This window comes from Lontra canadensis, unplaced genomic scaffold (genome assembly GCF_010015895.1).
Source record: "Lontra canadensis isolate GAN:19392208 unplaced genomic scaffold, GSC_riverotter_1.0 scaffold133, whole genome shotgun sequence".
Lineage (NCBI taxonomy): Eukaryota > Metazoa > Chordata > Mammalia > Carnivora > Mustelidae > Lontra > Lontra canadensis.
The window spans coordinates 155,919-169,367 of record NW_022631127.1 but is presented as its reverse complement, the minus strand read 5'-3'; the positions used below and the strand labels follow the sequence as shown (position 1 = coordinate 169,367).

The window sequence follows — 13,449 nt, the reverse complement described above, 5'->3', positions numbered from 1 at the left end:
GCCTCCAAGGATGGTGGTCTTTGCCTCCATGGTGAGCACACTCCATTTGAGAGACCCTGGGCTCGTCCACATAACAGTCATGGATTTAAAGGGTCTGATTTTAAATATAAGCAGTTTGCTGGGAGGGTACCCAAAGGCAAGCGGGACCTGGCTGCTGCTTGCCCCAGAGGGAGGAGAGACAGGCTCCCTGGCATGGCATGGTCATGGGAAGTCAGACGGGAGGCCCCTGGAGGACCCAGGCCTGCAAGGAGAAACCTAAAGAGAGGACTGATTCCAAAGTATATAAAATCATGAAAAGTTTTGAGAGGAAAAGGACATGAGGCCGGCATGGAGGTGTGGGAAGGGCATGCCAGGCAGAGGGAACAGCATGGGCAAAGGCACCGAGTTGGGACAAAAGCAGAGGTCCGTGGCGGGTGGCAGTGCCGAGGACACGCAGCCACCTGGTCGCCCAACCCAGGGCGGGTTTCCAAGGAGAGGGAGAGGGTGTCCACCTCCTGCGTGCTCCCCGAGTAGCAGCTCAGGGCTCGGCACACTCTGGAGGTCCTTTCCAGGGACCTGGGCCAGGCCCGTGTGCGACGGTTCTGGCTGGGGTGTCCCCTGAGGGCCCCAGCAAGACAGGAGTGCACATCTGTGGGAAGCCCCACCTGCCCGCATGGACGACAGGCTCCCCTTTGCAGGAGTGCCGCACTCCCGAGGCCTATGATGCTGGGGGAACACGGTGGGGATGAAAACACCACACTCTTAATGATCGCAGTTATCCAAAACCCATTAGCGGTGATGATTTCCTCCAGACCCCCTTTCTCCTCCCTGGATGTTTTGGCTGCTTTGCCATATGGCAGGAGTTAAAAATACAGCTCAGAGTGACGGGGCTGCTAGCAAGAGTGGGCAAGCATTTGCCGAGGAACTGGGTGGGGGCCTGTGGCCAGATTGGGTCCCCTGCTCCTGTCCCTGGCCGGGTAGCAGAGCTGGAAACGGACATCCTAGGCTCCTCGTAGCCAGTCTCCAAATGTACTATAGAATGAGAAGGCCCTCAGGACACATGGCCACAGCTAAGTTACCCAACAGAGACAGGTCACCACGATGGGGAGGGACAGGCTGCACACTCCATGCTGAGAGCGAGGTACAATGTGGGCCCGGCCTGCGGGCAAGCTGCGAGACACACTTGTGCCAGCATCAGGGCGGGGAAGCAACAACAGGGCCTGAGCTAACCCGAGGGGGCAGATGAAGGACAGCGCAGACCCCTGTTCCTCCTCCCACTGAGACCAGCAGGAGGTGGCCAAAATGCCTTGAGGACTCCCAGGGGCGAGTCACACAAAGCCTCACGGCTCCCCCCAGACTTCCTGGAACAGTGGCACTGGGATCCCTGCACCTCCAAGGAAGAAGACTGACCCCCCGAGCCCGTCATGCTGGGGAAGCCACCTATGCACTCAGCAGCTCCAGTTGGGCCCGGCCTTCCACACTTGTCTACAAGTTCCCGGATGCGTATGGGAATCACGCTGGACATCCGGACCAGCTCATCTGGGACGTGAATACCACTGAGTAAGTTCCACTGGCAAAGAGAGAAGCAGACGCAAGCAGTGAAGCCCAGCCCAAGTCTTGACCTGCAGAGTCTCAGGACCGTGAGCTGTTAACATGGCCACAGGGGACCAGAGTTTGTAGACTGACTGGCAGACCGAGTGAGTCCGTCCATCTGTTCATCCGTCTGTCTATCCTTCCTTCCTTCCACACATTCATTAAAATCCACCCTGAGGCAGGGCCTCTTCTAGGCACCCCAGAGACAAAGAATTCATCCTCCCTGTCCCCATGGGCGCTTCTGGGCTGGATCCTCAGTGGCCACCCAGTTAGCCCGGGTCCATCCCTGTCTCCCTGTTTGGCAGCTTTCTCCCCAGGGGCCCATCCCTTCCAGGGTCCACAGCAGACCAGCGTACTCTTGTCTGGTTCCTGCCCCTCCCTCTCTCTGGGTGAGGAGAGGACATGCGGGATGTTCCATTTCTCAAATGGGCCTTCGTATGCTCGAAAAAAATCACCTGTGTACTAAAACAACAAGGGTATTTAAATGTTGCATTGGACAAGATCTCTCTAACACAAAAGAAGGTAGTCAGAGGGGGACAGGAAGAAAAAAAGAAAACATATTGAAGGTAAATAACGAAGTGGCAGATGGAAATCCTACCTTAGTAACAATTATATTGAGGATAAGTAGATTAAACACTCCAATCAAAAGGGGGAGACTGGCAGAATGGACTAAAACCACAAAATCCAACCATGTGCTGAGAGACCCGCTTTAGATTCAAAGACACAGAGAGGATGAACATAAAAGGATGTAAAAGGGGACATCATGCGACCGGGAAGCCAAAGAGAGCTGGAGGGGCCGCGCAGACACCAAGCACAGACTTGAAGACGAAAACTGCTTCTGTGGACCAAGAAGGATGTTTTCTAAGGACAAAAGGGTCGGGCCCTCGGGAATACACAATACTTCTTAATACGCATGCACCAAGCAACAGAACCCCAAAATCCATGAAGCAAAAACTGAGAGCAATAAAGGGAGAAACGGGTGGTTCCACAGGAATAGCCGGAGGCATCAGTGCCCCACTTTCCATAACGGGGAGAACAAGCAGACCGCGGGTCAACAAGGAGGCAGAGGACTTGGACACTGGAAACCAACCAGACCCGACAGCCAGGCCCGGACCATCTCCCAGGAGCCGGTGCATATTCCTCTCCAGTGTTCGTGGAATGTTCTCTGGGACAGATCATATCTTAGACTTTAAAATGAGTCTGGGTTTGGGGCACCTGGATGGCTCAGTCGGTTGAATGTCCGACCCTTGATTTGGGCTCAGGCCATGATCTCAGGGTCGTGATTTGGAGCCCCGGGTCAGGCTCCACGCTTAGCCTGGGGTCTGCCAGAGATTCTCTCTCTCTCCTCCCTCTGTGCACCCTTTCCCCTGCTCATACACTCTCTCCCTCAAAAAAGAAAAACAAAAACAAAAACTAGTCTTAATTCATTTAAAAGGACTATAATCATAATAATCGTACAAAGTATCTTCTCGAAACACAGTGGGCTGAAGATTAGAGCCCCCTAAATAGGGCTAGATGGCAGCTCTCAGGGGAATGTGCTTGAGTCATCCTTGTTCAAACCACCACTCTCCCTACCTCCCTCGCCTTGCTGTGCCTCTGTTTCCCCAGCTGTGCAATGGGCACAAGAGTACTACTTCACAGAACCGCAGAAAGGGTTGATAAGAAACCACTCGGTCATCATAATTATTACTTGTCATCGATGGAGGGTGGTAACGATAATCTCTTACCTTTCATCTCTGGGTGAGGAGGCATCCCCTCATACAACGGGTTAAGATTTTCAAAACGCCTCCGCGCCCACTATTTAACTCGGTTCTCACTGCGGCCCTGCAGGATCACCTGGTACACAAGAAAAAGCTGGTAGTGGTGAGGCCCCAGCATGGTAGCATCTGCTGAGTCCTTCGCCCAGGGCCTGGCTCACAACAGGTGCCAGGAAGGGAGCAGGTTGGCCTACGGGTGGGCATCGAGTCGGGGTGGTCGGTTCCCCGCACACCCCTTGCTGGTGGAGCATTTTACACACCTCCAGGTTTAGAGGGGCTCCGCTGGGTGAAAGCAGAGCCTGGAAGAGATGTCTAGACAGAGATGAGAGCCTGTAATGGGCTGGGGCAGGGAGGAGGGGGAGCAGGCAGAACATTCTAGACGGCTCTGCCTTTTTGTAGGGAGTCCTCCATCCTATTGAAACAATGTAAGTCTCCCCCTTTAACTGCAGGTTGAAGGGATGACGACGGCACATCTTACAAATGCGCTGGATTCACGATCAGCTACATTAAACATGCAGAAGTCAGACAGACAATAGGGAGATAAACGCCAAAGCCCAGTCACTGAGTTCTGAATCCTGTGACTTTCCTCTGACGTCAAATTTCTTCTCCACCTAGGAAAGAGGGGACAACAGCAGCAAAAACTGTCAGGGAGGAGGGGTGCTCAGCTCACTTATGTTACAGATTTAACCCTCACAGCTCCTTTCTGAAGGAGGCGATGCTTTATAATCCATTTTACAGGTGAAAACATGGAGGAGGAACAGAGGGGCTAAGTGACTGGCCAGAGGCAACACAGCCAGACTGCGGTGGAGGGAGTGGTCTGGCCCCATGGTGCGTGCCTGACTGTGTCTGAGTATGACCATGACTCCTGACCAGGAGCATCTGAGTGTGACTGTGACTTCTGACCAAGAGCTGTCTAGAACCCCCAGCCACCCTGGGGGAGCTGAGCCTCCTTGCTCGGGCTGCTTCTCCAGAGGGGTGAGTGAGAGAGGGGAGCTGGAGGCAGGGTCCAGGGACATCAGCCGGCCCCCCACTCTCTTGTCAGTCCGAGAACACTGCAGGCTACAAAGACCCACACGCACTCTGCCATCTGGAGCCTTTCCTTCTGGGTAAGCAATGCTCTCTCCTTCCCATCTGGATAGGTAGTTGTCGGGTAAGGGGATAGGATGGGACCATGTTCCTTTTATCCATAACTCATGTGCTTCTGCTCAGCTCCACCAGCACCCCAGGCCAAGCTCCCAGCACCCCACACCCCGAGTTCTGTAACATCTCCTGTGACCTTCTTCTCACTGGCTCCCACCTTCCCCCAGGAACAGGGGTCCTGTCCACACCTGAGTGCCGTCCTGGCCCTCCTCTGCGCAGCAACCCCAGGAACACTGTCTCCCAAGGTCCCTCTGGACCTCTCCAGCTCTGCTTGCCCTACCCACACCCCCACCCCCCCATGTATCCCCCACCCCACTCCTCTCCCTTGCTGTCCTGTCCCCTTGCTCACTCTATTCCAGACACACCTGTCACCTCACTGTGCCTCAACCACACCAGGTGTGCTCCCTTCTCAGGACAACCCCAAAAGGGAGATCCAGTTGTCCTCCTGGATCCACTGTCCGCTGTTAGAGAAAACGAAGCTCAGGCTCATGGAGGTGCCTTTTATATGCTAAGGGTAAGGAAGAAGAGCTTGGTCTCCAGGCCCTAGCCCCATCAGAATCTTACATCTGAGCTGACCACATGGCCAACGGCCCATTCACGTTCGATTTCAGGCTGTCCAGAGACTCCTACAACCTATCTTCAAATAATCTGCATTCTGGACTAGAGGACATCCCAGCCAGGGTCCCCAGCATCTGCCCCAGTACCGTGGGATACAGCCTGGAGACTTTTCTTTGAGCACTGAGAGACCTTCGTTATCAAGGCCTGCCATATCAGACACATCGCAGGCAGGTTCCAAATGACCCACTGTGAGAGGCTCCTCCAGAAACCTGCCAATCCAGGACACCCTCCTTGGATGCCCTATTCCCTGTGGTTCAGATGAGGAGGGCCAGGCCCAGGTGCCCTGATTCTCTGTGAGGCCTGACACTCTTCAGGCAGGGGTGCACACAGAGCAAATGACTCATTCAAATCAAGAAGGGATTTGGGGGGTGGGGAGGGTCAGAGCCAGAAGAGGGGCACATGTGCCAACTCCCTCATAGGACCAAGTGTCCCAGTGTGTCCTGATGAACGGACACCTGGAGAAAGGCCCGAGGTGGCTTCATGACCAGCTTCCTAGCAGGCTGGCAAATGCCCACAGATTTGGAGTGGGGGTGGGGGGCATTCCAAGTGGGATGCCTGGCATGGGCTGGGCAGCACCTGCCATTTTCGGGAGTCCCAGAATCCCTTCCCCTGCACGTACGTGCACACCCATTGGCCTGGACCACCCCATCATCATCCTGCCAAAAAAGGGACCTGGGCTCCTGGCAGTGAAGTCATTCCTCCAAGGTGATCACAAGAGCAAGGTACCCATTCTGACACCCAAAGGGAAGCGCCATAGCTGTCCTGGGTGGGCAATGGTGCAGGAGTTCATTCTGGGTTGTCTGGGGGAGCTGCCCACACAGATCCGGAAATGGCCCCATATTTCGTGAAATGTTGACACAAAGCAGCATGCAGCTTTGAAGCTACACAGCACGGTGGGGAACTGAGTGGCCTCTCATGGAGGGCAGCCTGGGGTGCCAAGTGATCTCTGACACTGAGTGACCGCAGGCAACCCGATTCACCTCTCAGAGCCTCAGTTTTCCTATCTGCGAAATGGACTGATAACAGCTCACAGCTGTCATTGGGAAAGTCTGCCAATGGAGACCACTGGGAGGAGGAGTCTGCATGCGGCCCCTGGAATGGGCTCAGTTGTCACTGTGGTTTGTTTATAATCAGAGCGTTCTAAGGTGAGGTGCAAAAAAAAAACCCCAGGATTTCTGTTCTGCCCCTCTGTGAATCTTGTCTTTTCCAAGAAGGAAAGCCAAGCATTTCACAATCAGGGCTCGGACAAAGCACAGCTTGGGAGCAATGAGCCAGTCTTGTTCACCAGCTCCCAACCCCCAACCCCGCCGCTGACCTGGCTGAAATCTGGGTACTAAGCAAGTGCCCCAGGCTGGTCCCTATATTCTGGAACTCGCCTGTCCCAAGTGTCCCCACTCACAGGCCTGGTGTGACCACTGACAACACCTTCCACTCCCCACCCCCAAACCTGCCAGGTGCCTCTCACCTCTTCTTTATTTTGTGCTATTTCCCAACTTGATACCAGCCTCCTCCTCCTCTTTCTAGCTCAAATGTCACCTCCTCCAGGAAGCCCGTGTTGACACCCAAGGGTGTCCATCTGCTTCCTGCTCTGAGGCTGTACACCACTTGACCCCACTTCCTATCCTGGCCCAGTATCTCCTCAACCTTCTTTATAGGCCTCTATCCAACCCCAATGGTGTCCAAGCAGATCAAGGGCAAGAATGAGGCTGAGCTGCCCCAGGATTCAACAGTTAGTGAATAAAAGGACATGCAGATAGCATAGCCTCCATGCTGTGCTCAGCCTGTTTCCTGGTATACAACAGGTGCTCCATAAATGGAGCATGGCTCCAAATACCCTCATGGATGACAGGCAGGAAATATAGCAATTAGGGCAAAATTTACATTGTAGATCTGGAGAGGGTATTGTGCCTTGTATAGTTCTCTCCATTTCTCTGTATATTTGGAAATTTTCATAACAAAAATTAGGGAAAACAAGGCTCAAAAGCATTTTCAATACCCTAGCTGTTCCTGCCCCTGGAGCTATCATTCACTGTGTTCCCTAATGCCAGGCCCATTATACAACGCCTGACTCCAGTCTTTCTGAACAGAAGCAGCCCTCCCCACTTTACATGGCAGGGAGGTGGGGTGGGGGGAGACTGGCCTCAGGAAGCCAAGGGCTTTGCTTTGCCTCACTTGGAAAGCCTGAGCCACTGGGAGGTGGCCAAGGCAGGACAGCAGGGATTGTACCCACCAGCCACCAGGGCAGGGCTGAACTCCAGGTGTTGGTCACTGGGTGGCCTGGAGGGCCCCCAGAGCAAGGCCAGGGCAGCTGGGGTGGGGGAAGCATTTGAAACCCTCAAGACCCTGCAATTCTCCACCTCTTACAACAGAAGCACTTAGTAATTCTAAGAACTGGTTGTGTGTACCCTGCTGGAAACGCGAGCCCTACGGAGGGGCTAGGGTTCAGACTCCCAAGGCCACTCGGTGATGTCACCAGCCAGCACAGCTTGGCTCCCAGCTGGGGTGGTTGCAGCCTGGCTTGGCCTGGGTCTGCCCTGGGCATGGAGTGGCAGACTCGAGGCCCAGGGCGGACTTCCAGGTCACAAGTGGGTCCCGGGACCGCCTCCTGGCCGCATGTGTGGCTTCTGCCCCATTTCAGTTAGATCACTGCACCTGCCCCAGCCCGGTTCTTGCTGCCCACCCGGCCTGTATGTGTGTTTCTTGCTGCTCCATGGCAATTACTCAGATGGCGCTAACCCTTACAAGCTCCGAGCGGTACCCTTCCCAAGTTAGGCAAAGCCATGCTCTTTCGTGCAGAAACAGCCAAGAACAGAAACCACCATCAGCTGTCAGGACACTGCCAGAGATGAAAGAGCTGACAAGTAGCCGCCCCGCCAACAAAAAAGGCCGATGCCCCCAAACTCCCAAGGTGGCACGCCCCCAACTTCACCCGGCCTGGACCCAAGACCTCTGCAGCCTCCAGGAGGCCAGAAGGCAGAAGGCGGAGGTGGACACAGAGGTGGGAACAAGAGGAGGTCCTGGCTTCATCTCACGCTCGGGGCTCCTCCATGTTTCTCTCGAGCCAAGCCAGATAAAGAAGCTTTTCCCGATTTATTTTCCCGGTTGTAAAATAATCATTTGCTTAGCTTGTCAGACGGCTGGGAGAGAACTTCAGAGAAACGCACTCTCCTCATCTCTCTGCGGATTCTACCATCTGCTGAGAAAACAGGAGCGGCTCACCCTGGGCCCTGGGAGTTGGAAACATTTTGTCCAAGCAGGACTGGCCTCCCAGAGCATGTCGCAGCCCGTTCTGGCCAAGGGACACCCTCCCCGGCATTGGATACTCCACTTTATCTTGGCTGGGAGAACAAGAACATTCTTTCACGAAACTGTGAACGCAGATCTCCCTCTGCCACCTTTGCCACTGCCCTCTCAGATCAGGAAGAAGCCCTCAAGGCCTCTCCTGGCCTGTACGTGGTCCCCAGTCTGACTAAAAGGGGGACGAGGGGACAGGGACATAGGCTCTTGGGTGTGCAAAGCCTGGACCACGGGCTGGGTACTTGCAGTGACTCTGAGGAACAGAACGCTCTCAGAGGCATCTTGCCAGGACCTTCCCGAGTACAGCTGATGTCAACTTCTTGCCTGCCACCCCCTCGGCACTGGCCACCCTTAAGCTCCCCTCCGAACTGCCTCCACCATCATCACGGTTAATGTCATCACGGACCTGAGGAGAGCGCTTGTTTGGTAAGTCAACAGAGACTGAATGCCACTGGAAACCTCCCCCAGAGTGAGTCACCAACTCCAAGCTTCAGAAAAGAGTGATGTGACAGCGCTTGAGGGCTGGAGGGGACGAGAAAGCGAGGGAGGCTGCCGCACAGGGCCCTCTCTCCAACTTCGTGGGGGGGGGGGGCTTCCTTCTGCTGGGACACTCTGGAAGATCAGAGGCTGGAAAGGGTGGACTTTCAACCCTTGCCCCCTCTCACTGCCAACTCGGGGGATACTGAGTACCAGGACTTGGTCACGGGATCCCACATGACAGGACAAAAGCCAAGCACACTGGGCTTCCTCTGGCACTGGAGGCCGGGAGTCACGTGGGATCCTGGGGTGGGCGTGGGAGGGGAGGGTCATCCAATCTTTCTGCTGCAGCAAGGGTGGGTGGTGGTGGGTTAGAACAGGGGGCTAGAGCCAGACCACCTGAGTGCCAATCCTAGCGTTACTACTAGGTAGGTAGGAAAGCCTGAGCAAGTCACACGACCTGAGCTTCAGTCTACACATCCATAAAATGGGAGCAGCGACTGTTCCTGCCTCATAGGGGGTACGTGGCCATGCAGTGAACCGGTGAATGTGAAGCCCTAGAGCAGTCTGGGGCACATGGGGTGGCCTTCAGGGGGTGGGGCCAGAGTGCACTCACGCTGGCTAACCGGAGATTTCTGCAGGCTCATGGACACCAGTGGTGCCTGCTCAAGTTCAAGCTGACTGTCTGAAGGAAAACACAGCAGTTCTAATCGATCCCACTAGCCTTCATCCACTCAACAGATATCTATTGAGCATCTATTATGTGCCCGAACCTCTAGTGGGAGAGGGTGGTTCTGGAAACATCATTAGAATGTAGCCAACTAAATACTGGGTATGAATTTTGATGTCAGAAAAAATCAATTAAATAATCCAACATAACCAAAGCCGCCATCTTTCTTCCCTGTTATCATCCTATTGGCCCAAGAGCTGAGAAACTCACAATGTTCTCTTTCAGCAGAGGACTTCGGAGAAAGGGCTTAAAGTTCTGGGCTTGAAAGTTTCTACCGTGCCTGGGTGAGGTGGTAGAAGATCGCTATAGCCCCAGGATGAACCCTGTCAATGACCTTCACCTGCATCTCTGTGTCCCAGCAAGAGGGGAGGGACACTGCACCTTCTGGATATTCGGGGACAGCCTGTCTCCATGGTAGCAGGGGGCTCCTGACTTGAGCTAGAGCAGCCGACAGCCGCTTAAGAAAAGGTTAGCGAGCCCTGCCTTAGTCTGCCACGCTCAATGCACTCTTGCCTACAAGGACCCCCATCTGCAGGCAGGAAGGCCTGGATGCTGACCCTGGCAGTGCCTTGGTGGGAGGGGGCACCAGCACTGGGAGAAAGTGGAGCCAGGTGCCCAAGAAGGAATAATCCCGATGCTGTGGCCTGGCTCAAACACAGGGGGCCGAGCCCAACTTCACCCTGAGGTCTGGATCCTAGGAGGTCTCACCGAGTTGTCAAGGAGTTTACTCAGCTCCTGCCTGTGCACAGTTGGCCCCAAAGAAAGGAGAAACTGGTTGATGAAGAAGCTGAAACGTGTTAAGCACCTACTGCCTACCAGTCTCTTCCATGTCCATTATCTTCCCTTACCTACCAGAGAAGGTATGGGAGGCAGCTGTGATCATCCCGTGTGCATTAAGAAAGAGCTGAGTCTACATGAGGGGAGTGTGACTTGTCCTACGGTCACTGGCTGGCAAGTGCAGAGCCAGCCAGGAGACCCAAGTATGCCCATTTCACTTTCTCTAGGCAGAGCTGTTTTTCTCTTCCTCTGTTCTCTGCTCTTGCTTTTTCTCTCTCCGAGAACATCACTAACAGCTCTGCATAGAGTAGGCACTTCATAAAAGTTGGTTGCTCTCGAGGAGGCTGGTTAAACCATGCCCCCTGGGCATCAATCACTTTGCGACACAGATGGCCTTGGACACCGTGAATCCAGGTGCAGGAAAGGAGCCCTCAGCTCATTCCCCCATACCTCAAGTATTTGAGAAGGCAAGTACGGTACCCCCCCCCCAGCCCAAAGAGTCTCCCATGAAGGGAGAGAGGCTCCAGTATTCTCCCTCCTGAAAGGCAGGGAAATGAAGTGGATGCTGGAAAATGGGCCCAGTATGCTCCGTCTTGAGCGAGTCCCCCATTCTGTGAATATGCTGGTACCACACAGTGTCATTCATCATGGGGGGTCTGGCAGCCAGCAGCAGCCACATCTCTTAGGAGCTTATGAGCCTGCCCCAGACCTGCTGGTCAGAATCTGGATTTTAGCAAGATCCCTAGGTAGGAGGTGGGCACCGTCAAGTTGGAGACACTCCCCTGACCTAGAACTTGGCTGGTGGTGGTGTTGCCACTGTTCCTCTCAAAGGGGATGGCATCACAGTCCCTGGTTGTGTCTCAGTGAAGGGAAGCCAGAGGGACAGAGCTGGAGACTTGCGAAATAAACCCCGCGGCCACATGCCTGGTTCGCCCCCACTCTGAGGCCACCACCCAGATGTGACACTCACTGTGTCACAAGCAAGTAGCAAGCGGGACTCACTGTGGGTCCGAATCCTCCCATCCCCACACTTGGTCACCAGAGAGGTGACTTTGAAGAGAAGAAAGGAATGCATTCCCCAGGAAGGTGCTGGGAGGCATCTGCCAACAGCATGTGTCACTGTTGCCTAGGAAAGTAGAACGTACATTCCTGCCCTTGTGTGTCGTCTCCCCAAGCTGCTGAGGACTTCACCTGGGCAGCTCCCAGCTTTCCCTCCAGCCCCTGTGTGGGGAATAAGAGCTCAGTACCCTGCGAGTAACACCGGGTGACCCACAACCACTGTGGGAGGGATGAAGTGACACCAGAGAGCCAGGGGCGGGGCACCAAGAAGAGGCAGCCTGGTCTCCGCTTTCTCTCAGTGACACCAGCGAGGAGCTAGCCACGCGCTTCCCTCTTCCCTCTCCGGATAAACAGAAAGCAGGAGTTTGCCACTGGGCCTGCCAACACAGAGCCCTGAGGCTGACCCACGCCCTGACCTCACCCGCACAGCCCTCCTTCTTCAGAGCCCACCAGAGCCCAGAAGCACTGCCCAGAACCAGTGCAAGACACAGGGGGGCAGGCAGGCAGCCTCTGTCCCATGGCCACAGCCTGGCATAGTCCCACAAGGTGGGCGAGACACCAGGTCTGAGAGGACTGTACCTGGACTCAGGATCAGGAACCCCTCCCCCTCTCCTGCGCCCCCTCCCCAGCAGAATTTTGGAGTCAGGATCAACTCCTCCCCCATTACCCCTGCCTATCCCCCCTCACACCCCCCCACCCCGAGGAAACCTTCAGGAAGCTCATGACAGCCAGTCCCCCCATCCCTCCCCCACCACACGGTGTTTTTCTCCTCTACCGCGGGTTCAAACCATGGAGTGTGGCCGGTGGTCCCGAAGAGAGAAGGACAGCGAGGGTAGACAGGCTCAGAGCACCCAGGAACCCAAGCATGGAGTCACCTGAAGCCCCCTGTGCCCCCTGCCTCGCCCCAGATGGGCTGCCGGACTTCTGCGGAGAGAAGCCCCGCACCCGACTTGGGCACTCCCGGAAAGCGAAAGGGCTGCCGCCCGATATCTAAGAGCTCTCCCGGGACGCTAGGGGCCAGCGCGGCGGGGCAATCCCGCCCCCATCCTGTCCCCCGCTTAATCCTTGGTCCGAAATAGCCAGGGTAATCCCAGGGTGCGGCGGGTGGGGTATTAACCCCGAGCCTGGAGGAAAAGACTGAGGCGTTTAGAGGGAGGAGAGCTCGGCGTTTCCCGGGCTAGAGGGACCACAGGGTCGTTCCCGGAGGGACGGCGACCCGCAAGTGACCCAGGCCCGCTCGAGAGCGGGATCTGCGCCTCCCGCTCCCCCTTCCCACTGGGCTCTCCGGGTCAAGAGTTCTGGCCGCGCTACCCAGAGCCCCAGGTCTGCGCGCGGACAGCACCCCGTGGCGAGGCCGATCCCGCAACCGACCCCGGGGGTCGCTGGAGCCCGAGTCCGGAGCCGTCCGTCTGCGGAGCCCAGCCGGTGGGAGCCCTGGCAGCGCCGCGGAGCCGGTTTCCTGGGGGAGTCCAATCCCACCCGCCCGAGGTCCGGCCCCAGCTCGGGGGTACCCAGGTGCGCCCTCCGGCCGGGCCCCCTCCCCGCCTCCGCCCGCTTCTGCCCGCCTCCCCGCCCGACCCCGAGGGGAGCGAGTAGAGCCCCCCAAGAAGTTCGCGCACCCCCGACACGCCCGCGGTCCCCGGTCCCCGCTTACTTGTCGCGGCGGCCACCGAGCTCCGGGATGACGCCGAGCGGCTGCGGGCCGGGGTCGGGGCGGCGGGCGCACGCGGCCAGGTGTCGCCGGTGCCGCTCCAGCAGGCCGGCGTTCTCGCGGCTCAGCCGCGCCACTTGGCGCTCCAGCTCCTCGATGCGCCGCCGCCGGCGCGCCAGCAGCTCCTGCTGCGCCGCGACGATCCGGGTCAGCTCCTGCAGGTACTCGGCCGCCTTGCCGGGGGGCTCGGCGGCGCTGGCCATGGCCCCCGCCCGGCGGCCAGCAGCGCCTCAGGCGAGCGGGCGGCGGGGCGGCGGCGGCCGCGGCCGCGGCGGCGGCGGGGCGGCCATGGCTGCGCGGCGGGGACGGAG

The 13,449-nt window shown here is 56.7% G+C and overlaps 1 protein-coding gene across 1 annotated transcript in view; it reads right to left on the bottom strand.

Moving 5' to 3' along the window:
* IQSEC1 (IQ motif and Sec7 domain ArfGEF 1) overlaps window positions 1-13,350 on the bottom strand; it is a 369,892-nt gene extending 356,542 nt beyond the window's left edge. The window contains exon 1 of the mRNA XM_032842816.1: window positions 13,082-13,350. Coding sequence (XP_032698707.1) covers window positions 13,082-13,341 — 260 coding nt within the window. The 5' untranslated portion in view covers window positions 13,342-13,350. The remainder of the gene's footprint in view (window positions 1-13,081) is intronic.
* Window positions 13,351-13,449: the final 99 nt, after the last annotated feature.